This window comes from Malaya genurostris, chromosome 1, assembly GCF_030247185.1.
Source record: "Malaya genurostris strain Urasoe2022 chromosome 1, Malgen_1.1, whole genome shotgun sequence".
Taxonomy (NCBI): domain Eukaryota; kingdom Metazoa; phylum Arthropoda; class Insecta; order Diptera; family Culicidae; genus Malaya; species Malaya genurostris.
The window spans coordinates 82,221,331-82,248,197 of NC_080570.1; the positions used below are offsets into that span (position 1 = coordinate 82,221,331).

General features: G+C 37.5%; 1 protein-coding gene across 7 annotated transcripts in view; it reads left to right on the forward strand.

Annotated features, from left to right (window-relative positions):
* LOC131440632 (inhibitory POU protein) overlaps positions 1 to 26,867 on the forward strand; it is a 350,716-nt gene that overhangs the window by 40,369 nt on the left and 283,480 nt on the right. For 5 of the 7 annotated variants that reach the window (XM_058612092.1, XM_058612089.1, XM_058612085.1 and 2 more), the window contains exon 2: positions 24,098 to 24,688. Coding sequence is in view for 6 of the 7 variants with exons in the window: in XM_058612089.1 (XP_058468072.1) it covers positions 24,563 to 24,688 (126 nt within the window). In the remaining variant the exon portion in view is untranslated. Of the gene's footprint in view, positions 1 to 21,155; positions 21,175 to 21,601; positions 21,703 to 24,097; positions 24,689 to 26,867 lie in introns of those variants that run through there. The other 2 variants (XM_058612088.1, XM_058612087.1) reach the window with 2 other exon arrangements.

Sequence of the window (26,867 nt, forward strand, 5' to 3'; positions counted from 1 at the left end):
CATCTGGTGAATTCGAGAGCCATTGTGTGGACGTGATGAAGTTTGGAACGTTGTTTTTCAGCCATTCTTGGTTCACTCGAGCTTTGTGAGACGGTGCCGAGTCCTGCTGAAACGTCCATGGTCTGCCACCGAGATGTTTGTCTGCCCACGGCTTCAAAGCAACCTTCAGAATACTTTCCCGATAATATGTCGCATTTACCTTGACGCCAGGCTCGATGAAAACGATTGGAGAACGCCCATCTGCGGTTACAGCGGCCCAAACCATTATCTGTTGCGGGTGCTGCCTCCTGGTGGCCAATCGATGACTCAAATTCTCGTATGAACGGTCGGTCAAGTAAACCCTATCGTTTTGAGAGTTTACGAATTGCTCAATTGGAAAAATTTTCTCGTCAGAAAATACAATGTTCGGAAATTGACCGCTTTCGGCCAAACGAAGCAACTCCTTCGCTCTCTCAAGTCATCAAGTCAAGGCAAAAGGTGGTCATATCGAGCAAAAGTGAATTGATTCTGAATTTTGTATTATTTTTACACATTTTGTACTTTGAATTAAGTAAAAGTAATTTTCCAAACTGAATTTATGGCCTTTTTAATTGGTTACACTTCGAGTGCCGGACTCTGTATTCATATCCGAAATGAAATAATCGACGTAACCTACGACAGCTGCCCACGGCGGTATATAAAACTCGTCATCGGTGACATGAACGTTCAGGCAGTCCGGGAGACAATGTGCAGGCCTGTGATCGAACTGGACAGCCTGCACGCGACAACAGATGACAACGATGCGCGAGCTTTGCTGCCTCCCGAGGAATGGTAGTTCCAACCACCTTCTTTCCTCGCAAAGCTATCCATAAATCCACGTGGAATACGCGCATCATCTGGAGCTAGTGCTTCCAACGGAAAATTATCTGGCGCGGCGACTCTAGAAGATGGCTGAAGTAATATAAGGTCCGCCATAAGTAGCACTGCTTCAACCGTACTAGGTACGAAGTAATCGAATCGTCCTCCCAACCTGTGGTGGGACAAAAAGTACTCAGAATTAAACGCGGAAAGAACTGCATCATTTATCAAGTTTAGAAAAAAAAACGAAATCTCATACTTATAGAAACAACGGGGCATGAAACGTTAAAATAAAAAGCTTGATTAGAGTGAAGCAACTTGGTTACTGGTGTTGGTTCGAAGTCAGATTAATAAATGGAACATGGATGAGTATTCTTTGCAACATAGCACGAATTAATACCACTAATGAAAGCAAGGAATATTTCAACCGCTGGAAATTCGATTTCTCTAAAAAGTAGAAAGTAGACTCCGACTCTGTTCCGGAACAGAATATCTCCCGCGCCACGACATCAATTACAAACGAAATACCGTTTTTGATGGCAGAGTTCACACTTGCGCTCTTGTCATGTAATAATAAAACCCCGGAACTAGACAGAATCAAATTCAATTTGTTGAAAAATCTGCCTGACCACGCCAAAACGCGCTTGTTGAAATTATTCAATAAGTTCTTTGAAGGCAATATTGTTCAACAACCAGGATAACCAGCCTTCGGTCACAATTCGTATCGGCCGATTGCTATGCTTTCCTATATCCGGAAATTGTTCGAAAAAAATATTCTCTTTTGTCTAGATATTTGGGTCGAGACTAATCACTTGCTTTCAGATTTGATTTCCGTAGGGGCAAAGGAACGAACGTTGTTCACAACAGAAGTTCAAACAGCATTTATTCGTAAAGAACAAATGGCATCAATTTTTCGTGACATCTAGGGTGCATTTGACTCAGTTTCTATAAATGTCCTATTTGAGAAGCTGCATTAACATAGGCTCTCGCCAGTTTTGAACAACTTTTAATATAATCTGTTGTCTGAGAAACGCGTGTATCTCGTGCATGGTGATTTGTCAACAATACGATTCAGTTACATGGGCCTTCCTCTCGGCTCATGTATAAGGGGACAACATTAACGAAAATGGTTTCGTTGAATGCATCAACACATCTTGCACGTCCAGATAACTTGCCGACGACAGCGGTGTGTCTATTATAGGACCCAAATATCAAATTCTCTACGAAGAAAACTGAGCTGGTTGTAATTGTAAGGAAGCAAGAGCCAGCACAATTACAGCTTCAATTTAGGTACCTGGAGATGTCACATTAGATATCTGAAAAAATACCACTGGAGAATTAACTTATTCGTACAATAATCGGATCATGGGGTGCCCACCCAGAAGACCTGACCATGTAGTACCAAACAACGATATTGCGGGCGTCTTACTGATGAAAACTCGATTCTGGGATCTCTCATATCGATTGCTTATCCGATGCGATAGCTTGAATCTGATGGTGATTGAAAATTACGAAAGGCCTATCTCAGAAACGTTTTATGTCCTTGTATTTTGATTACATGGCGCATATTAATCCTTCTTCGTTTGTTCCCAATCATGCTCATATTTTGGATACTTCTGATTCTACTGCGTCTTTCGACACATCCATGAGAAAAGAAATTCGTGGAATTCCGGATCACGTACGCCCCCAAGTGAATATTTTTTATAATAAAGTTAGAAAGGTTTACGCTGACGGTCCACAGGCTTCCACCAGTCCACAAGCTTCGGTATCTTCAATCAGAACATCACCGCTTCGTACAAACTCATTGATCTGAATTTAGTTTACGTCCCAGAACTAGCTGCTATTCAGCACACCCTTGAGATCATTGAAACCTTACCTGAAGACCATTATTTCATTGTCAGACGAAGAAGTCAAGGAGGAACTCCCCATATTTAATGGAAAAATTCGTAAACGTTTGAGAACTTCATCTGTACGGTCTTATTCAATATCGTTAGTCTGGGTCCATTTGAATTGAATGAAATGGCAGACTCATTGCCTAAAGTGGGCGCATATTTATGAATGACCAATCTGCTCAATGAATTATTCAGTATTTCTAGTCAGAAAACTCTCGAAAGCTGGCAAACTACATGGAGCAATCACGAACTGGGAAGATGGCTTACTCCTGTATTCCTATGACATCAACGAAACTTTGGGCCAGGGGGATGAACGTGAGTCGCGATTTCATTCGTGTTATGTCACGACTCATATCAAATCACTACACTTTCAACGCACATCTCCGGCGTGTTAGACTTGCGGAGAGCGGTCTCTGCACCTGTGGTGACGGTTATCAGGACATCGAACATGTCGTGTGGTCGTGGGTAGCATATCACAACACCAGGAAAGAGCTACTGGAATCCCTCAGGGCCCGAGGTAGACCGCCTGAGGTTCCGGTAATTTGATTTTTATGATTTCACTAACCATTTCGACCCTACCCTCTCCATTTCTTCGCCATCTTAGCTGTCAACAAGTAAGATCTTTTTGCCGACTCTAGCTTCCCTCGCTCCTCTCCTCCCTGTTAAATTAATTTTTTGAATCATATACCTCTCTCTGTTTCTCTCTTTCTCGTTTACAAAATTACCAACCGTGGTTCACTGAGAACCGCTGTTTACGATGACCAGTATGCGGGCCACTTACCGGGTCTTCGTGACCCGGGAGTGTTTCTCGCGGATCCATACTAATAGAAGGGTGCAGCCGCTATCAATATGTGCCAGCGTCACCTAGATAAGTTTCAACTCACCAACCATTGGCGACTTCCACTTGGCGGCAGGATTCCCCAGAATAGATCACCGTTACCCCAGTGCGACATTATCACAATTGTTGAAATCATACTAGTTTTAAGTAAATAGTTTTGTCGTGAATACGACGTACTTTACTATGGGGCGTCTTGTCAAAATTTACCCTCTGAGAGAGTGATAAGTTTTTTATCGTAAATATTTCTTGTTGTATCAACATTTTTGTATCTAACGTATCAACATTTTCGCTACATGCCATCGGAAATACGATCATAAATTCATGATCAAATTTTCATTATCTCAAAGAGGAAAGCTCATGATGCGTGTTTGCCTTTCTCGTACCCAAGCCGACGGTATATATGTTGTAAGTGACATTTCATTTCTGCGTTAGATTTGCAGTCATAATTTTGAAAGCTTATTTATAAAATCTAGCGAGCAATAAATTTGATTTTTTTTAACTTAAACGTGTATTGGAACAACGTTGAAGTGTTTCAATAGTACACTATTGTAGAACCTGTCTGATTTGACCCTTGTCAGCACCAGCTAATCAGATCGCGTTTTAAGGAAGAGAGCAAAATATCTGCTGCTATACAACTGCATCGGTATAAAAGATGAACATTCAAATTTGTTCCATTATTTTCTGTGCAACATTTGTCGAAGTTGCAGATTGATGCGGATATCGCGCAAGGCAGTAAGCTTCCTGCTCGTGCAGCTTATTGTCCGACCTCTAGGTACCTCAAAAAACAATTAAAAAAAAAAACCATTTGCATGATGTTTACGGTTTGTATACATTTTTGTTTTTATTATACAGCTGGGTGGTACGAACAAAATCTCTGAAGACTGTTAAAGCAAACTACCCACAATTGATGCAGTTTTTTCACGACCGTTCTGTGGACATGGAACTCAACAGAGCCGTATCGGCTAAAGCGTCTGGGTTTTATGATTACATGAAAACGTTCGAGTGTGTATTTTAATTGAATATGCTGGTCGAAATTTTCGATCGTGTGATGATGTTAAATAAAGATTTGCATCGAATCGTATGAACAAACACATGCAGTTTCCGACGGTCTTAACGCTTCACACGCTTCTACATTTGATAAAATTTGGAACGAGCATTAAAGCTGTTACTAACCCAGAGCGTCGTCGATAAATTTCAAAACGGCAAAAAACTTCTAATTTGAATATGTGATGGATTTTTCATAAAATCTTACTTTTCAGCTTTTGATCAAATGATTTCGTTACTTAAATTACTAAATTACAAAATTGTCAGTATAAGATAACCACAAATAACTCAAAATTATTTTTTTTATAATGTTCGGTATGAATGAGCATTAAGGTGAAATTCAGTTCTAAAATAAGGCACGTAATTGAACGAATCATATCACAAACCGCAATGTGGGAAACCGAGACATAGAAATATGAAATATTTCCAATGGTCGAGTATCATGTCACGTAAGACATATTTTGATCGCTAGTAAAACAGACACTAACTGTAATGGCCTTGAATCCATGAGTATTTAAAATTGAGCAATATGAGTGAAACATATTCGTGCATGTTGTGTAAGACGGACAATTGAGTCCATTTAGAACCAAACTATTCTTGTAATTGATTAATCTCCCCGGTGGAGGACTAAATAGTTAAAAACGGGGTAAAATAAACGATATCCAATATAATATTATAATTGATTTATATACAGTATTCTTATCAATTTCGAAACGGTAAAGAGAGTTCAAAACTTATTGTACATAATTGAGCATTTAAATGCACTTTAATCAAAGGTTACACATTTCCATATGATTTTTATGAAATATCATGTGAGTACGATCCACAATTCATTCCCCTGGAAAGGTGTGAACAGAACGAGTTATTTAGATGATAATTAATGTTTTAACACATGTCTTGATCAGTAAACAAATAACAAAACCTGTTTTAATCCACCTAGTAGTGTAATGATGCTTTTTTCATATCAAACATATTACCATATATAATACTGTGGTATTCTTCAGAATAGAATTCTTCGATTCTAGAAAGATTAACCGGAACCGGTTTAGTTGACCGTTTACAGATAATGACTACCAATTCCGAAACCGGAAGTCGGATCCAAATGACACTCAGAAGTTTTGTGTGGGACCATAACATCATTCATTTGGATCAAAGTTTGTTGAAATCGGTCATGCCATCTCGGAGAAAAGCGAGTAAGTAAGTTTAAATTGGAATTTTTACACTAATCACCTTATAATTCCGAAACCAGAAGTCGGATACAAATGAGATTCGGAAGTTTTATTAAAGACCATGAAACCATTCATTTGAATCTAAGTTTGTGAAAATCGGTCACGCCATCTCTGAGAAAAATTAGTACACATATTTTGATTTTTTGCGCATTTTACCCAATAACTCCTAAACCGGAAGTCAGATCCAAACAAAACTCGGGAATTTTGTATTGAACCATAAGAGCTTTCATTCGGCTCAACCATCTTTGAGAAAAGTTGGTGCATATATTTTCACAATTTTTTGCACATTTTATACCATAATACCGGATCCGGAAGCGGATCCAAATAATATTCAGGAATTTGGTATGGTCCCACAAGACCTTTCAGTTTAATCTAAATTAGTGAAAATCGGTTCTGCCATCTCCAAGGTTCTGGTGTAATTGAAAAATTCACGCAATCAATTAACTAATACGTACGATTATTGATATTCGGAAGTGTGAACGAATCATGCCAGTTTAATTCGTAGCTATGTTCATGACATTATCCGCCCGCCTTATTTTTTTAGTTTTTAGCAATTCCATAGAAAATCATCAATCGTAAGAGATTTGAAATAAATCTGTTTTGATTCTCACAAACATAAATAGGGATGAAATGTGCTTACGCTCAAATTTATCAGGATCTAAATATTATAAGAACTTTAACACTATACACTAGCAGCAAACGTTGTTTTTGTATTGTATTTCATAACTATTCTCGCCACGATTGTGAAATTGGAAACATAGTGTATAGTCAGTTGATAAAACCGAGTTAGAACATAATCCTTTCAAGTTTTTGAGTTGGTTTCACAAGCAGTAATATGAATGGTTTTAACATTTGTTAAAAAAACACGTGAAATCACTTGTCGAAAAATATCCAACAAAAATAACCGTTCTGTAGCAATCGTGAAACATACCAATTTCAACATGTTTTAATTGCTACTTGGGTAGTGACTGACTATTAGCTACTTCAATAGAACAAAATTTTTGGCTCAAGATTGCTGATCATCTAAAAGAGACGAGACGCTGTCGGCAGCTCTCAAACTAAGTACAAATCGTTAAAAATTATAAATCGATATTCAAATTTCCGAGTCGTTTGTTGGTTACAGAATCTTCTTCTGTAGTCCCAAACGTTTCAATTGATTGATTGTGCAACTTTTACGGCTTCTATATTGAAGTAAAACTTAAACTGAATTCGAAGTATGGGACTAGCTTCGAATTCCGTTGCAAAATGCAGGTTCGGGATCCAGATCAAAAATTCAGTTCATTCATTTAGTTTTAGAATTATGGAACTGAATTCATTTTCACAATTCAAGATCTAAATTTAATTCTAGAACTGAATACTGAACTCCGAATTCCGAACCTAACTTGAAGCACTGAATCCAAATCCAAAATCTTGTTCCAGAATCCAAGTCCCTGAATTCAATTCCAGCATGCTTAATCTTAATGAGGGTATGAACTCAGAAACTGAGATCAGGAATTAAATTCAGATTCTGAAGAATTTCATTTCGGAATTCTGATTTTTTGTTACAGAATGAGAATTTTGGATACGATGAGAATTTTGGATTCTACCCATTCTGGTACGGGGTAAATTTTGAAAAGGCACCCTATAGTAAAGTAAGTCGTATGTTTGTATGCATGTACGTTGTTTCCAAGTTTGTTTTACCGTATTTATTTAGAATATACTGTAATATTCATATCAGTTCGTCGACATTGCAAAATTATCGTGAGCGCATTAGATGCTTGGACCGATTTTTACAAACTATTTCATTTTTGCCTTTCTATTATAGAAAGACTATGCAATCGCCATTCGATTCAGTTCGTCGATATCACAATATATATAAATATACACATATATATATATATATATATATATATATATATATATATATATATATATATATATATATATATATATATATATATATATATATATATATATATATATATATATATGCGTGCGTGCGCGTGTGTGTGTATGTACCTTTTTTTTTTTTTTTTTCAATAGTATAATATATATTTTCAGGCACACTGCTTAAGCTCTAAGATGCCAAAGGTATTTCCTAATCTTAATTAACGACTAACTTAAAACTAGAATAGTATCATTAGATTATGTCGTCTAGAATTTTTGAAAAAAGCTTTTAGCTGGTATTCGGCAGGTGTCGGTGAATTGAATATTGCATGAATTCCAAATGGTGCTATATATGGCCGCTTCCTTTCGGTTCGTGTGGGTCCGCGGATGTGTATGTACCTGTTGATCGTTGTTGTGAAACGCTGAAGTCGGTGAGAGACAGAATCTTTGGAGAGTTGCCGTTTGATAATCTTCGCTGCTTGTTGAATTTTCCTTCGTCGTTCTAGGGTGTCAAGACCAAACAGGAGATTTTGCACGGGGAGATCTCTTAGCGCAAGCCGAATAAATTTTTTTTTAACACGCCCAATCCGCAAGTGCCAAACGAGTTGATATGGGCTCCATACCAAACTGGCATTTTCCAGCAATAGCCACACTAAGGAACAGTGTAACGTCTTCAAACAATGTGGATCCTTGAAGTCTCTGCCGATTTAAGCTATGAGTCCGAGTTGTTCCGTTGAATTAGATATTAAAGCAGAACGATGCTGATTAAAGGTAAGTTTTGCATCTAATACAACACCAAGGTCGTTAACATGATCAACACTAGTAAGTTTTTGTTCATCAATTTTGTAGTCAAAGATTAATAGATGAAATACTCGGTGATATGTAATTACTTGACATTTGCAATTCTGATCACAAGATGGTTCCGTCGACACCATGCGACAAATTCAGCAGCTTTTGAATATGGACGCAGTCCTCACAATTACTGATTACTAAGTACAGTTTCAAATCGTCGGCGTAGATAAGCTTGCATCCTTAACCAAGCAGCAAAGCGGGTTTATTTATTTATTTAATTATTTATTTATTTATTATTAAATTTATTTATTGACAATAAAAAGGTCTTAATGAATATGTATTAGTCAAGTCATAAAATTGTAGATCGCTGTACTTTCTGCACGAATTTGTGTGTTGGTTCATCAAATTCAAAAAGATGTTCAACAGCGCCAAATGTCCACAAGCATGATGTTCTCGGTTCGTAATACCCGAACGTCGTTCGATGAAATCTCGGATGAAGTAAACTGGTAGAGCGCAGTGATCGTTGTGAAGCACGAAAATCGAGTTGAGACAAAATCTTCGGTGAGTCGATATCCCCGTTGATCAGTTTTGCCACGATAGTAGCTTGCTGAATTTTCCTGCGTCGTTCCAATGAGTCGAGTCCTATCAGTTGACAGCGATCGTGGTATGGTGGAAGCTCAAGCGGGTTCTGCCAGGGAAGGTTTCTTAGAGCAAGACGAACAAATCGTTTCTGAACGCGCTCAATCCTTAAGGTCCATGTAAGTTGATAAGGACTCCAAATTACGCTAGCATTTTCCAGAATTGGACGAACCAAAGAGCAATATAACGCCTTCAAATAATACGGATCTTTGAAGTCCCGCCCGATCTTTGCAACAAAACCTAGTTGCCGTTTCGCTTTTGAAATTATAGATGAACGATGCAGATTGAAGGTAAGTTTGGCATCTAAAAAAACACCAAGGTCGTTAACATGGTCAACTCTCTGGTGCGTTTGTCCATCAATTGCATGGTCGAATCGAATTGGGTTCAGTATTCGGTGAAACGTTATGACCTGGCATTTTGAAATGCTGACAATCAACCAGTTTCTACGACACCAGGCGACAAATGTATCTAGAAGTTTTTGAAGCCGGATGCAGTCGTCAATAGAGCGAACTTCAAGATATAATTTCAAATCATTGGCATATACTAATCTGCAGCCAACTCCGAGCACCGAAACAGCATCGTTGAAGAACAGCAAATACAAAAGTGGACCCATATTGCTGCCTTGAGGAGCTCCTGATAAATTTGAGAACGAAGATGATACACAAGAGCCGAGCTTAATTCGCAGGACTCTACCACATAAGTAAGAGCGTAGCCAGTAAACTTTTGTGTGGCGCCCAGCCGCAACATCTTGCACAAGAGTATTCGGTGGTCAATTCGGTCGAAAGCTGCTTTCAGATCAGTGTATACTGCATCCATTTATACTTTATTCTCCAAACTCGAAAAACAACTGAAAGTGAAATCTAAGAGATTCGTGCTGACTGAACGACCAGGCATAAATCCATGCTGATCAATAGAGATGTAATTTTTAGTACGAAAAAGTACCTCAGTGCTCACAATTATCTCGAACAGTTTAGATGCAGCTGATAAATTAGTTATGCCTCGATAATTTCTAACATTTGTACGATCACCGCTCTTGTATACAGGAAACATGAAAGACTGCTTCCAAGTCATCGGAAAGATACCTTGCTCAAATGATTTATTAAATATAGTGCACAAAGGATCGGCTAAGGCAGAAGCGCAATGACTGTACACCGCTGCAGGTATGCCATCTGGTCCGGCCGAGAACAATCGTTTCAACTTCTTCGCTGCGGCAACAATCATATCGGGAGTAACCAAAAATGTATCAATATGCACTAAATTCTCAGGAACATCCACCGCGGCGGTCTCCGCATCGATACCGGAGATTGTTTTTTCTGCAAACATCGAAGCAAAGAACTTTGCAAACAGATCACATGAAGAGCAGTGCGAACAAACGGAGCCCATATTACTGTCTTGTGGAAGTCTTGAAATATTCTTAAACGGGGATGAAACTGAGGTTCCAAACTGTATACCTAGAACTCTACCACAAAAATAGGAACTCAACCATTTAACGAACTTGTGTGATGCACCAAGTCGTATCAGTTTAGAATTCGGTGGTCTTCACGAACAAATGCCGCTTTTATATCGGATTACACCGCGTCATTTTGTACCCTTTCCTCCATCCACGAAAACCAGGTCGAGGTTTCGAGGAAATTTATACTAACGAAGCGTCCTGGTATAAATCCATGCTGATCGGTTGATATATAACTTTTTGTACCAGAGAGAACAACAGAGCTGAAAACTATTTCGAATAGCTTGGGGGCAGCAGATAAGCTCGTAATGCCACGATAATTCCCCCAAATTCAGACGATAACGTTGAAGTTATTAAAAATCATATTGATTCCGCACTCGACATCGCTCAATCTAACCAACCTGGTCTAGTTTGGATGGAAACTTATTCCGGCTTTGCTATCCTTGATCCATCTGGATCACCCTGGACAAGGCCAAACAACTCCTCCGCTTTATGACACTTTGACTTGTCCTCAGCTTGTGCGTTTTGACGATGTGTCAGAAGATATGCTCTTCAACTTTTCGAAGACTGACTTTTCCGGACTCAATAACGCACTGTGTGTCGTCTACTGGGACTCTCTACTGGATAAATGCTGCTGACGTGAATTCTACTGTAGACAAATTTTCCAGTGTTTTGCGAGACCTTTTCTTAGTACATGTTCCCGCATGCCGCCCTCGTCCAAAGCCACCTTGGGGCAATAGAAACCAACGTGAGCTTAAAAAGTTACGAGCAGCTGCACTTAGGGGCACTATTCCAATCGACGAAACCCAATAGCAAGGAGGGATTTTGCTCGAGCTAGTAACAACGATATTGATAGACGATGACGATATCGAGGTGGTTGACGAGTTCGTTTATTTGGGCTCACTGGTGACCGCCGAGAATGACACCAGCAGAGAAAGGTGGATCGATCAAGTGGAGGGTGATCTCAGAAGCATCCGTGCCTTGAGTGGCTGGCGACGAGCAGCTATGGACCGAGTTATGTGGAGACGTATGCTTGATACAGCAAAGGACACCCCAGGCCTAAAGCTGTTAGAATAGAATAAATAGTAACAACGAGACGTAACCGACAAAACACGTTGTTTTTACCGTTATATATATATATATATATATATATATATATATATATATATATATATATATATATATATATATATATATATATATATATATATATATATATATATATATATATATATATATATATATATATATATATATATATATATATATATATATATATATATATATATATATATCCTCTAATTTCGTAAGGCGGAAGGCGGTGGTGCTCCAAAGTCCCCACACAAAATTTAAGCAGAGTCGGATATGGGTAAGTGGTGCTGCCCGACAGTAAAGATTTGATAATTTTCAATATTGAAAAATCACCATTAATTATAAATTGTTAAATAAATTGGTTTTTGATTTTGTTTTGTTTTTTGATGGCAAAAGTTTTAGAATTGCATGAAACGTCGAGATTTAGTTGGAATTGTTGTATTGAATGGCGAACATGGTAACTTGTGCGTCTTTAGTGATGAGTCAAATTGTGATAAATTTTGTATGAAATAGGTGAATTGTTTTACCTGAGCAAGTGACTAATTGTGCTTTAAACAGATAAGTAGAAAGTGTTTTGTACATACTTCTATTTTGTGCTATAAATTGTGTCAATAATTGCCGAGCGGCGTCGTACCGTAGTACATATATTGAATGCATTGTCTATTGTTTTTGCATGGTTCACTTTGCTTTAATTTCTCCTCCAGCTGTGTGTCGGGCCAGTTTGGTTTGTGCATGAATGATGAGTTAATGTGTAATGTGTAATAAAAAAATAACCATATTAGAATTTCATGTTCAGTTTGCGAGAATTGCATGTTCAGTTTGCGAGAATGGCTATAATCAGCGTTGTACTGGGCCGGTTGGGTTTCAGATACACCGGCGCTTTAGTTTAAATGTGCTGATTGCTTGGAAGGTGCCGCGATGGCTAATGAAAAAAAAGGATGATGTTCTTTCACTCATTAGTGATATGAAGAAGGAGATGGGAAAATTCAAATCCATCACTGATTCGTTTGCTGGTGTGCGGGAGAGCATCGAGGCACACATAAATATCGCGCTAGAAAAGGGAATCGATAGACTGATCAGATCTTCCAATGATGTTCTGGAGAGTAAAATGGCCTGTTTAGAAAACAGTGTGGCAAAACAGTTGGACGATTTGAAAAGTTTGTTGATTTTGAATAATCAGCAAAATAATAATAATGACGAAGTATTTGATAGAAATAACCAAAAATCGTCCGCGGACGTTCTACCTGGGAAATTTTCTAGAAACAGAACCAAAAGCAATAAAAATCGTAAGACGCACTCGGTTATTATGATCAAATCAATCACGAGAAAGATTTTGAAGGGTAGGTTAGATCCAAGAACACATAAAATTCGTAATTTTAAAAATGTTAAAGATAGCTCGATTATTGTTGAGTGCGCAGCAGGAGAGGACATTCAATGAGTGAAAGAAAACATTGAAATCTATTTAGGAACTGAATGCAATGATGTTATACCCAATTGTTGCAAAGTGATCGATATTCCCTTGATGTATTTATTAACCTTTTGAAGTCAGAATCAGGAAATTTCGATTGAAGATGTAAAAGTTGTTGCTGACTTTGAGAATCCACGCTTCAAATATAGCAAATATAGTGTTACAGTTGAGGTTGATAAGAATACTTATTGCAGCTTGAAGGCAGCCGGCAAGGTTTGCGTCGGCTGGGATAGGTGTTCGGTTTGCGAGTCGTTCAGCGTATTGCGCTGTTTCAGGTGTGATGAGTTTGGTCACAAGAGTACCGATTGTTTAAACAGTGAAAATTGTTCCAAATGTAATTCCGCACATAGAACATCTGAGTGTTCTTCAACTGAATTCAAACACGTTAATTGTCTGAAAATGAACAAAGAAAGAAAATTGACAACATTATGTCAATGGAATAGCAACTAATGGATGAGAGGCATTCAGATATTTTGTATTTGAATATAGCCAGTTTGTTTTCTAATTATGTCGCAATGCGTCATCTTATAGAGGATAGACATCCTTCATTAGTTTTACTCTCAGAAACACATACAATTGATTCTGACGCTTTCGATCAGTTCAGTGTTCCGGGTTACACTGTTGCTTTTTGTTTGTCCCATTCCAGGCACACGGGTGGAGTTGCAATTTACGCCAGAGAATCAATTAAATTCAGCATTCAATCAAACGAAGCAGTTGGAAATAATTGGTTTTTGGGTATATCAGTTGAGAGAGGCATGCAGATGGGAAATTATGAACTTGTTTGCCACTCTCCAAGTTCAAGCGACAGCCAATTTCTGAAAATTCTAGAAAACTGGTGGGAGGATTTTGTCGATTTTGGTAAACTAAATATTATTACTAGAGATTTCAACATTGATTAGCTCAGTGATCAAAACTCGAATCAATTAAAACAGTTAGCAGATTATTCTTCAATTTAAAGAAAACTGTGAATGAATGTACAAGAATTTCGATTTATTGTAGAACATTGATAGATCACGTGTATTCCAACTTCAACGGTGTTTATTCAAATGTGGAAACCGATTGCAAGATTTCAGATCATGAGACAATTGCAATTTCCGTAACGAGTAGCCCCAGAAATGAGGAAGATATGGTGAAAATTAAGTGTTGGAAAAAATATTCAAAGCAAACCATATCTCGACTTGTATCAAGAAGCTTGGGTACACAGTTGACGGGAAATTCATATCGCTGGGCATCTATTCTGACCGACGTGTTGAAAACGTGTACGAATAAATTGATAACGGAAAAATACGTTGGTTGGAACAGCTCGAAAAGTTGTCAACTTTTACGGTTAAAACGGAAAAGGGATAAACAGTACAAGAGGTTCTGTAGAACTAACAATGATAGTCACTGGAGTAGATATACATAAGTACAAAATATTTATTCAAGATCAGCTGATTAACTATTTGAACTCTAACAGTTTGCTAATAAAGAAGCAATCGGGATATCGAAAGGGTCACTCTTGCGAAACCGCTTCCAACTTAGTATTGGCAAAATGGAAGGAGAAAATCGAAGCTAAAGAGAGTATTTTTGGTGTGTTCTTGGATCTGAAGCGAGCCTTTGAAACAATTTCATGCTGTCATTGGTTCATGTTGTCCGAAAGTAGTACGATGAAATCTTGGTTGAAGTAGACTCGTCGAGCGTAGAGATCGCTGAGAAGCACGGAAGTCAAGAAGAGATAACAATTTTGCACGGAACGACCGAAATTAGCTCTGTGCCTAATTCGTATTACTGTTTTTGAATTAGTTGATTTTAACAACAAAATTTCCAAAATAACTACGAAATTAGTTAAAATTGAGAATTTACTTTGCTGGAAAAAACTCTTATTTTTAGAGAATTTGTTTAGTTGGCGAATATCCTGGACAAAAACCAGCAATATTTCAATCCAACACGAAATTTTCATTGACAACTAATTTGTTATTAAAATCAAAAAATTTGTTTCTATTTATCTATCACCATCATTACTGAAGGACAGCTCAAAGAACACAAAAATGAAATTGGTTTAATTAACAAGTTTATTAGCCAAAAACCCATGAGAAGTGTCAAAGCAAAACAATCCATTAAAAAGCTAAAAAGAACAGTCTTGTTGAAACTGCTTGCAAATTGTTTTGATGTTTTTCGCATGTGTTACGCTATATCCATATATAAATTTCTGATTCGATTTGTAAAATTGACGTAAACTCTCAGTGGAAAGTGTACTTATTCAGAATTTGTATGCATTTGAAGCGATTGTGCGAAATAATGTTTTTACGAGGAACAGTGAAGTGAGTTTCGACTGTTGCACTCTAATTGTATATGTCAAATGATGTTTTTTGTATCTTCCAACCTTCCGGGTCACGCCGTCCGGTGTACTACTTGTATTCGGTTTTTGTTTTCCGAGTGCTCAAAGTTTTCAGTGAGAGAGTCGATTTCGCGAAGTCGAATGAAGAAAGCAGCGATTTAGAAGAAAAATTTTCAAAAAGAAGTTTATGTTTCGCTTATTGCTTTTCTCCAATACAACATCGTATTTATACCTGCCAATATAGAAAAGACTACCGCGACTGAAATATTTTTCGGTAGTAGTGTGCCATCTAGTGGCTAGTAGTCATTACGGTGTTAACGTTTTTTCGGCAACAGAGCGCCATATAGCTGCAAATTGCAGAAGCCAATTCAACCATTTATGTTGGTTGAAAACAACGTTTTATTTCTCTAATTCAACTAAAAAAATTAGTTGAATGGAAATGAAGTGTGCCTTAGCTAAGAAATGACAGCACGTTGAATTGGTGAATTCAACTAAAAAAATAGCAATTTCAACAAATATTTTATTATTATTAAGGGAATCAGAAATAAAAAATTTAAATTAGCAAAAGTAAGATTTTTTTAGTTGTCTTAAAAAATAACTAACTAAAATCAGAAAATCAATTAAATTTTTCGCCAAAATGCTGATTTCGGCCTTTCCGTGTGGTGAATCAATATCGCCATTGATTACTTTAGCCACAAGTAACGCTTGCTGCATCTTTATTCGTCGCTCTAACGATTCCAGGCCAATCAGACGACAGCGGTCAGGGTACGGTGGTAAATCCAGAGGGTTTCGCCATGGGAGGTGCCGCAAAGCCAACCGGACGAATCTCTTCTGTACACGTTCTATTCGTAAGTTCCAAACGAGTTGGTACGGGCTCCAAACCAAACACGCATTTTCGAGTAATGGACGCACCAACGAACAGTATAGCTCTTTTAGACAGTACGGGTCTTTGAAGTCTCGGCTAATTTTCGCTATGAAGCCGAGTTGTCGTGTTGCTTTGGAAATCAAAGTTGATCGGTGTTGGCTAAAGGTAAGCTTAACATCCAGCAAAACGCCGAGGTCATTGACAATGTCGACTCTTCCAAGAGTTTGTCCATCGATTTGATAGTCGAATATTATGGAGTTGGTTTTGCGATGAAATGTTATAACTTGACATTTCACGGTACTAATAATTAAAAAATTTCTTTTACACCAGCCAACGAAAATATTTAAAAGTTCCTGGAGACGAACACAATCCTCAATAGACCGAACTGCCAGATACAGCTTCAGGTCATCAGCGTAAACCAGTCTGCATTCAACGCCAAGTAGTTAAAGAAACAGCACAAACAATAGTGGACCTAGGTTACTACCCTGAGGAACACCAGATTTATTCGTGACGGGAGAAGAAATACACGAGCCTAGCTGCACACGTAGCACTATGTCCTATAAATAAGAGCTTAGCCATTTAACAAACATTCTCGAAGCGCCTAGTCGGGATAATTTTGTTACAAGTATTTCATGATCTATTCGATCAAACGCTGCTTTCAGATCAGTATAAATTGCTTCAATTTGAGATTTTTCCTCTATCCGAGTGTTACAGGTAGATGTAAAATCCAAAAGATTCGTGTTCACCGATCGTCCAGCCATAAAACCATGCTGATCAGTAGAGATGTACGTTTTAGATTTGGAAAGTACGACAGTGCTAACTACCAATTCAAAAAGCTTCGACGCTGCTGACAAACTGGTTATACCGCGGTAACTTCGTACATTTAGGCGATCGCCACTTCTGAATACTGGGAACATATAAGACTGTTTCCAGATTGTCGGAAATATGCCTTGCTCGAACGACTTGAATATCACACACAAAGGATCAGTCTAGACGTGGACGCATCGACTATAAACTACTGGTGGAATAACATCGGGTCCAGTAGAGTATAACTTTTTCAACCTTTTTGCAGCGGTGACGATCATATCGGGAGTGATTGCAAATGTGCCTAAATCCACTAGACTAACAGGAACGTCCATTACGGCGGTTTCAGCCTGCGCGGCAGAGGCGGTACTGTTAGCAAAAACAGCTGCGAAGAAACTAGCAAACAGTTCACAAGAATCAAATGTACAAGTGGATTCTACCCCATAAAATAGAACGTATGGAAGAATTGACGAGCATTTTCGTTTCGATTTGACGAAGCTCCAGATTTTTTAGGGTTCCGTCGTAAGTCATTCTGCACTACCATAACATAAGCTTTGTACAAACCGGTATTCAGTAAACGATATTCATCGCTAGACTTTTTGAAGTTTTTCTTAGTTTCAGTAGAACACCAACGACGGTGTTTACGCTGCCATGAATTCCGTTCACGTTTCAGAGCTCGAAGACGAGAATTTGCCCACGGAGGAGAAATCGCACATTTTACAAAAGGCATATTTAAGTTTAACCACTCCAACAAAAGATCTCGAAACTGCACAGCCATATCATCCACATGATCGAGCTCCTTGAGAGGTTCCCAATTTATGTTTCGAAGAAACTCAATCAAAGCATCAAAATTAATTCTCCTGTAGTTTAATGCTCTCGGTTTATTCAAAGGAGCAGCACGACTAATATCTTCATTACGGTTAATTGAAAACGATATTGTCAAGGGAAGGTGATGAGGGTCAACGGGTAGCAGTGGAGCAGTACAATTATTTATTTTCAATTGCTGCTCGGAAGGGCCAAAAACCAGATCGAGAACACGTCCGTTGTGATTCTTTTATTTGTTTGCTTGGGAAACGTTCAAATAATCCATACCGTCGATCAAAGCGGTGATCCATCGATTCCATACGTCCACACAATGCGTGGCTGATTGAAATAACCACACACCAAAACAATATCATCGGGTGATGATTTACTGATTATCTCAGACATAGAACAAATGTGCGTCTCAATAATACCAACGTCTTGACTTTTATCGGGAGGAATGTAAACAGCACAGATCTGCAGTTTTTTGCCTCGCATGGTGGCACTAGCACACACTTGCTCTAGATAAAGACCATTCACAGTTTCGATTAATGAGCACGAGTGCGCTTGTGAAACGGCGATCAAAACGCCGCCAAAACTCCTTTTGTTACTATTTTGTGGACTCCTATCACAACGGAACACGTTAAATGAGTTTCCAAAAAGTTGTAACGAGTTTATTCCAGTTTCCGTCAGAATGATGACGTCGTAACAGCAGTAATGCGTTGCCAGGAAAATATCATCAACCTTCGTCCTTAAACCTCGAACGTTTTGGTAATAGATCCAAATTCGATTATCGTTATCGTCATGCTGAAACGCGTTGTCATTAAGTGCTGGAATATCTGGATTTAAACAAAAATACTCGCCATCTGCATCACAATGGAATGTGCCTCCTTACGAACTGTTCAAGCTGGGGGGAGTCATTCGACGGTCGAAGTTTTTTGGCTGGTTAATAAATTCCCGAAACAGTAATCCAACCGGCCAACACGATGGGTCCAGTGCCTTTGTTTTCATATCAGGATTCAGTTCCATTTTATAGGACATAAATGACATGCCAGATACATTCTTGCCTTTTGGTACAAGCCGTACCAAGTTGATTGGATCATTCAAATCCAGCCAACGAGCGACGATTTCCTGGATGTCACTGTCTGAGACTAACGGGTTCAACCCTGAAAGGTACAACCAGAACTTTTCCACGTTGGTACTTACAGAAGACACGAAAAGATCATTAAAATCGATCTGATTGGTTCCAGGTTTAGGCCATTCGGGCTGGTTTACTGTTGATTTTATCGTTCAGGACAGCCACCGCATCCGAAAGCTGTTGTACTTGAGCTGTTAAATCAGGTAACAAACTCTTCGAATTAGGTGGCTAACTGGAAGTTATTTGACGTTGATCATCAATATACGCGCGAATGCTACGACCTTGAAACTCCTCCCTGCATCTGGTGCCTATCAGCATAATTTTGCCGAGAGTAAAAGCTTCCTTCAAACCCCTAGTGTTGATGCCGCAGCAGGTTTGGTTGATATGCAAAAAGGCATCGCAAAAACCACATCGCATGGGCTCGAGATCGTTATTCTCTTTTAGCACTCGCAGTATTGTTTTTTGTCCATTGCGTCTCTCTTCAAATTCGTAGCACACGCCGATGAATACCGAAGAACTTAACGAAGTCGATGAAGCTGCTGTCAGCCACGATAATGGATACGCATACAAAGCAAGTAACCAATCACTTTTGGTAGAGTTTACTCGGGGTTTTTTCTGTGATATAAATTTGTTTGCTGACGGTACTGTTCTGTTCATTACGGCTAAAGATTTCCATGGAGCTGTTTCATATTTAAACGAGGATCTAAGTTCGCTAGTTCGATGGTTAAAATTTAAGCAACTGAAACTAAATGTCGCTAAAACTAAATATATGGTTATTTCTTCTATTAACACCGGTCATGACGCCATTGTGGAAATTTATGGTGAAACTATTGATCGCGTTAGAGAAATGAATGATGAAAAGTTAACAATAAAATCTCATATTAATAACGTCATCAATTAGATTGCCAAAAAGTATGGTGTGTTATGTCGTTAGAAAAATGACTAGTTGAAGACACCATGCATAACAGATAAGTAATAGATCTCTTGATAAAAAGAAGAGGGGAGAGAGGAGAAAAGTGGATAGGTAAAATGGTATACGAATTTTGGCGGAGGGGGTGCTAAACGAGCGCAAACGAACAACGGGGTTAGAATCAGCATGTAGATCTAATTAGTTATCAAAAAGATGTTGGATGACAGAAAAAACGACGGGGTTGTGTTGAGTTTGACTCTTGACCTTGATCGCAAGGTTTGATAAGAAATTAAAAGAATAGATTCGGGAAACTTAATTGGGATCGACAGTTGTTGATGGAATTAGGCTCATCCGCAGTCTCTTACTCCATCGTAGCTGATGTTTGTAGCGATGAACTGGTCCGACGGGAAGGGCCAGGTGAATTACTGTCTGATACTGGTAAATATATCGGGTTCGATTCCTGATGTGATCAAGAATCTTCCCGGGTTGGAAATTTTCTTGATTAACCCTGAATAGTAAATCCGAAATATTTGAATGTTATTTTGTGCTCAGCCGTTCTTTTGAAGAATATATATAAATCAGATCGTTTTCTTTTGTGTACTGGTTAAGATATGTGCTAAAATATTAATTATCCTATAGATAACTTGTTCTGCTCACACCTTTGTAGGGGTATGAGGTGGGACCATCATCATCGTCATCATCATCTTGAATTTTTTTTTTTTAAATTGACTTTCTGGGAAATTTTGAGATCCCAGAAAGTCGATCTTTGGTATGGTTTTACTGTGTGTCTTGATGCGACAGTTCTTTGACACAATTCTGCTGCTCGCTTCATTCCAAATTCGTGAGCTCTTCGGTGTTGCTCTTCTGTATGTCTTACTTCGACAATCGTTGCACATAAAATAATGAGAAAAATTGAATGTTCGTCTTTTATACCGTAACAGTTGTATAGCAGCAGATGTATTGTTCTCTTCCTCACAACGCGTTCTGATTGTCTGGCGCTGACGAGTGTCGAATCAGACAGATTTTTCAAAAGTGTACATTATTCAATATTGGTGCAATATATGTTTAAGATGAAATTTTTTGAATTTATTGATAGTTAGATTATTTTTATCCTTTTGTAGATCACTGAGCTATTAGCTTTCAAAACTGTGACTGAAAATCTAACGCAGCAACATTAAAACAATCGGCTCGGGTAAGAAAAAGGCAAACACGTGTTATGGATTTTCATCTTTGATACTCGTTGATACCAAACATTTAAGAAAACTTTAATATTGAATTATTTGTGATTATCTCATACAACTGAAAACGTTATCATAAATTGATGATCATATTTCCGATAGCTTGTGGCGAAAAATATGTTGATTCGTTAGATACAAGAAGCGGTATTTACGATACTTTGTGATCTCGACGAACTGAGTCGAATGATGTATTAAACTCGGCCCTCCGGGTTTTGGTTTTGGTTTTCACAGCGATTGCATAGCCTTTGTATATGTATATGTATATGTCTATTCTCTTTTTTTTCACTAAACGAATGGATAAGATGTAAGATTATTGCTAATACCACGTATTACGAAAACATTGTTTAAATAGTGAAGAAGTAGGTCCAAACACGAAACATCAAAATCAACCGAATATCTATAAATACACCCTGCTGCAGGTTTGCTAGCTTCAGTCCATGAACGGAGACACATCGAGTACGCAGAGCGCCATCTACGTGAAGGTAATTGAACTGGCGAATATGAGGCCTAAATGCAGAAAAACAACTAGTTATTCTGCTGTTGAAAATTCGCAGTGCGAGGTTCACTTCAAACAAAAGTGTATGCATCATCTTGCTGATAGTCGTTTGTATTAAGAAAAAGAAAATGAAAAGTGGACAACAATTGAAAAAAGCGGGTGGGTAATGTCAGAGACATAACCGGATGACGTGAATACGAATAAAATGCATCGTTCAGTTTCTTTGACGTTGAAGATTCTGAATTCTTTAACTGGAATTCAAGAACCAAGAATTTTTTATCCGAATGCTGGAATTGAATCCTGAAACTCAATTTCGATGCTAGATTCGGGAACTGAGTTCTGGACTTGAACTCGGTAACTGAATTCTGAACAGTTAAACTCTGGACCTGGATTCTGATACTCAGCTGAATTTTAGTTACAGAACTCCGATCCAGGATTTCGTTTTCAAATTCGGATCCAGAATTCAGCTCAAAAGATCCAGAATTTAGTTCAAAGATCTTCCAAATCTAAATCCTAAGTTAAGTTACCTTTCTAGTTATAGAACTGAACTTTGGAACCGAAATTCTAGTAGAATAATTATTTAACACCATTACATAGTAGAATTAAATGGTGTTAAAATATTATTCCAAAGAAATTATTCTACTAAACCCTCAAATGACAAATTAATGACCAAATTCTAGACTTGCATGCAGGATTTGAGTTCTGTTCCTGGATTTCGATCTGAAGATCCAGAATTTCTGGTTCAGAACTCTGAACCTGAATTTTGAAACTATATTCTAAATCTGAATTCCGACAAGGAATTTCTGAATTGAGCTGAACCACTATTTCTGTTTCAGAATTCAGTTTCAAAATTCAGATCAAAAGTCCAGGTTTCGAATCAATCATTATCTCAGATCCAGAATTCGGTTCCAAAATCCCGGCTTAGAATCAAGTTCTGAAATTCTGGACGAGGAATCAAATTTTAGATCTGGGTTTTGGGAATGAAAAAAAATATCAGGTATTGAATTCTGAAACTGAATTTCAGAACTAAACCCTAGAATTGGATTCTAATCAGGATCGAACGAGTCAACTATGCAGGCAAGAATGAATGAAGTATCATTTTTTTGCATTTAATGTAATAATTTATTTTAAATTTTTCATAGCTTTAAAATAGTTTACAAATTAAGTGATACAGTGTTTCTTTTCATCTTTGTTCCAATTTGTGACCTTCATTCTGTTTCATTGTATTTTGCATATGCTGTAATAATTTTGCTAAAGAGCAAGTGTTGAATTTGCAAATTTCTTAAAACTACTTAAAAACTAACCTAATCCTAGAAATATTTACGTTAAAAGTGAATTAATTATTTCGTATTCCGAATGGATACAGCCCTGTCTAAATTTATAACATGATTCAGTTATTGTACAATGTTCAATTATTTTGTACAATGTTCCCCATTTTGCCCCAATGCAAACGACTAGCAGTAGGATGACGCAATCGCTCCTGTTTGAAACGAAACTGGCTCTGCGAACGCCCCGCAATTGTTTCAAAGATGAACTGAATTCTTGATACTTGATACCAAAAATTTTAGAAAACTTTAATTTTGAATTATTTGTGATGATGTCATACAACTGAATATGTTATCATAAATTGCTGATCATATTTCCGATGACATGTATCAAAAATTATGTTGATACGTTAGATGCATCAGGAGATATTCACGATCAAAAACTTATCACTCTCTCAAAGGGTAAATTTTGAAAAGGCGCCCCATAGTAAAGTAAGTCGTATTAACGACAAAATTATACAAAATAAACCGTTCTAATGGCTCTGATTGTTATTTAAAGAACTATTAAGATTGCATAATGATATTCTGTGATATTCTTTGAAAATCGAAAGTGAAAATCATCAGTTTAGTGCAAATCCTGAATTATTTAATTAGCTTTGTGCACTTTTCGCTATGCGAAATTTACACCAAACGAACGTAAGCTATCATTTTACTGCATCGCGTTCGAGAAAAATGTTCCGAACAGTGTTTAATATAGTAGAGAGTTCCACAGTTTGGTCCTTCTGAATGCTTGAAATGAAACCCGGTAGCATTTAAACAATTTTTTTTACTGAAATATGCAAATCCGAAACGACATAGTCGACATCAAAATTCTATTTGTTGCTATTTTTGCGACCGTTGGCACCGCCCCTCTATGTTTTGAGAAGCACGAATTGAAAGTTAAGCGAGTTCTGGACGCTTCGTGTACCGACGCGTTAATATGCGCGTAAAAGCCACTTCGAATCGAAAAAAAAATCCTCTCACTCACGTCACATAATCATAATGTTTTAATTGTGAATTACAATGTATGAAAAAACTATATTAATTTAATCTTTATATTTTCTTATTCTTTAATAGAGTACTGTGGACCTTTATTCATCGGAATGCAGGAGCGTGACTACGATACATTACGATACATAATTGATTGGCTTTCTATAGCCATCTTTAAATTGTAGATATTATCTTAAAATTACTTTTGATTAATAAAAACTGGCATTACCTAACAATTCACAGTGATAACGAAACTTCAGTACATAAAATACATGAAGAGTGGCACTTGTGTCGAAATGTTCGGAAGTGTAGAAAAACAACAGCAGAAGTCAATTAAAGTGTAAAGGTGCAGCGTTAGACGGAACCATTTCGATAAAGAACGAAGGAAGGAGAATTCATCTACGTGAGGATTATATTTATAACGGGAGTGAAATCGCACACGCGCTTTAAATTATATTTTGATTTATAAAAAAGAATTCCAAAATTTATTCACCACCGCATTTAGACGCCGTAAAGGCGTTGAAGTTAGAGGACGAATTTGCTGGCGGTTGCATGACTATGGCTATGTATCCGTCAGCAGATAAAATGAAAATGGGTACAACCAGTTGCTTTCCCGGTCGATATAGTCCCACCTATCGAGGACCAGATCAAATGCGGCGTTGCATGACAAATCCTTCGGTAAGTACGTTATGGTAGATTGTGAACCATTGAAGAGATAATGGAATGATTCTATTGTTGACAATTTACATAATATTGTAGTTATCTAGCTGAATCTTTATGTTTTGCCTTTCTCTATACAAAGGTGAAAGAATTGTTGGAAAAAGCAATTTTTGATCGAAGTTCCGGAGACCCTTAGTGTTAAGTACCATTCAACTCGGCTGAACGAGATCGGAAAATGTCTGGGTGTGTGCGTGTTTGTGAAACTTTCAAAAACTGTTTTCTCCGCGTAAGGAATAATTTGAATCAAAAAAACACTTTTTTTGTAATTTTTTACAGAGAAACAGCTTAACCAAATTTATTCAAACTTTTTTTTACATTATGAAGCATCATTTGAAGAATATTAGTTGAATTTCCGTATATTAATATTGAAAATTAAGGCAGTAACAGAGCATTCCCTAAAACCTCTTTTGAGAATCACGTTGCGCGGTGAACATTATAATTTGGTATAGAATTATCTGAAATCAAAAATGTTGAATTATTTTTTTTTCACAGTTCGTGACATATTTAAGCAAAAAATGCTATCTTAAGATAAATTTTCCGCATAATTTTGAAGTGAAAAACTACCATAATATGGAAATGAAAGAATTTCAAAAACGTAAGGGGGAGGCATATTATACCAAGAAAGTATGTTAGAAGTTTGAAAAGAATCGGTTCAGTAGTTTTCGCAGAATCGTGTTCACGAACTTCGAAAAATTGATTTTCAGAAAAACTCGTTAAAATTTTTTTTCTCAAAAAGTGAGCAAAAATATATTTCTGGTAATTCACACTGAATCATTCAATTTATTAGGAATTATGACACAATATTTTTGAAATGTTAAATTACAAGAAAATGTAAAAAAAAATATTTTCCGAAACTGTTTATCTCTTATCCCTCTATTGGTCGTCGAATGGTGAGATAATTAAGTCCTCGCAAGTTTCTGTCCCATACCTCCCCGCGTGTCTATGATGATATTTGATCAATAGAACGGCATCGACTGGGTGCTATCGCTTTATGCGTTAGTAGCAGAATGAGAGGGTGCGAAATGGCTTACAAGTTGAAGCTCATCCTAAAGTGTAATATTTATCATAGTATATTGTAACATATGATTCTGTTTTTGCCTTTCTCATACAGAAAGTCTATGCAATCGCTGTGAATCCCGACTGTACAACCGAGGCCCGGAGGGCCGAGTGCATATACCATTTGACTCAGTTCGTCAAGATCACAAAATGTCTGTGTGTGCATGTGTGTATATGTATGTGACAAATAATGTCACTCAATTTTATCAGAGATGGCTGAACCGATTTTCACAAACGTAGATTCAAATGAAAGGTCTTATGGTCCCATAGCCGTGCAGTGTCGGTAGTGATTCTTAACTGGTTATGAATAACACTACGATCCGCCTGGCTCGATGGTATAAGTCCACCAAACAGATAAGCCTCAGTTGGGATTTTACCATTGAATATTCGGATGCTGAAAATTGTCAGTCATCAACTATTTCGGACTATTTCGGAGTTTGGCTAGAGCTGGTACAACGAATGAAAGATCCAACTACATCATTGTCAACGAGTTGAGTGAAGCACATGATTCTTTCTTGGGCTGAAACGCTGCTTCAGTGAGAGGTCTTACATGTAATACATGTAAAATCGTAGATTAGCTTATTTATATATATTTTTATATTTATTTTTGTTTTCCAAAGTGTGAGCGAATGCTATACCTTTGTTTTATATTTCTAAAAAAATGTTTTAATCTACCTAGTGGTGTAATGATGCCTTTCTCATATCAATCATACTATCATATATATATATATAGAAACACGCTGTTTATATCATCAATGTAGACCATATTCCTGGATAGAAAATCTAGTCATGAGAGTCATGAGTTCTATGAGTTCGTAAGACCTTTCATTCGAATCTAAGTTTGCAAAAATCGGTTCGCCATCGTGAATCAAACGGAGTCAAACATCTCAAAGATTGCATCTGTCCTATTTTGTAGCAACCGTATCCAAACCTTCCGTTTACAAAATCAGTCAATTATAACCTCTAAACATAGTACAACATAGCACACATCGGAATATCATTCTTAGTACCGTCTATTTATATGAAAGACTAATACAATTAGTAACATTCAAGTCTGGTAATCATCATTTTTGTACTTTCT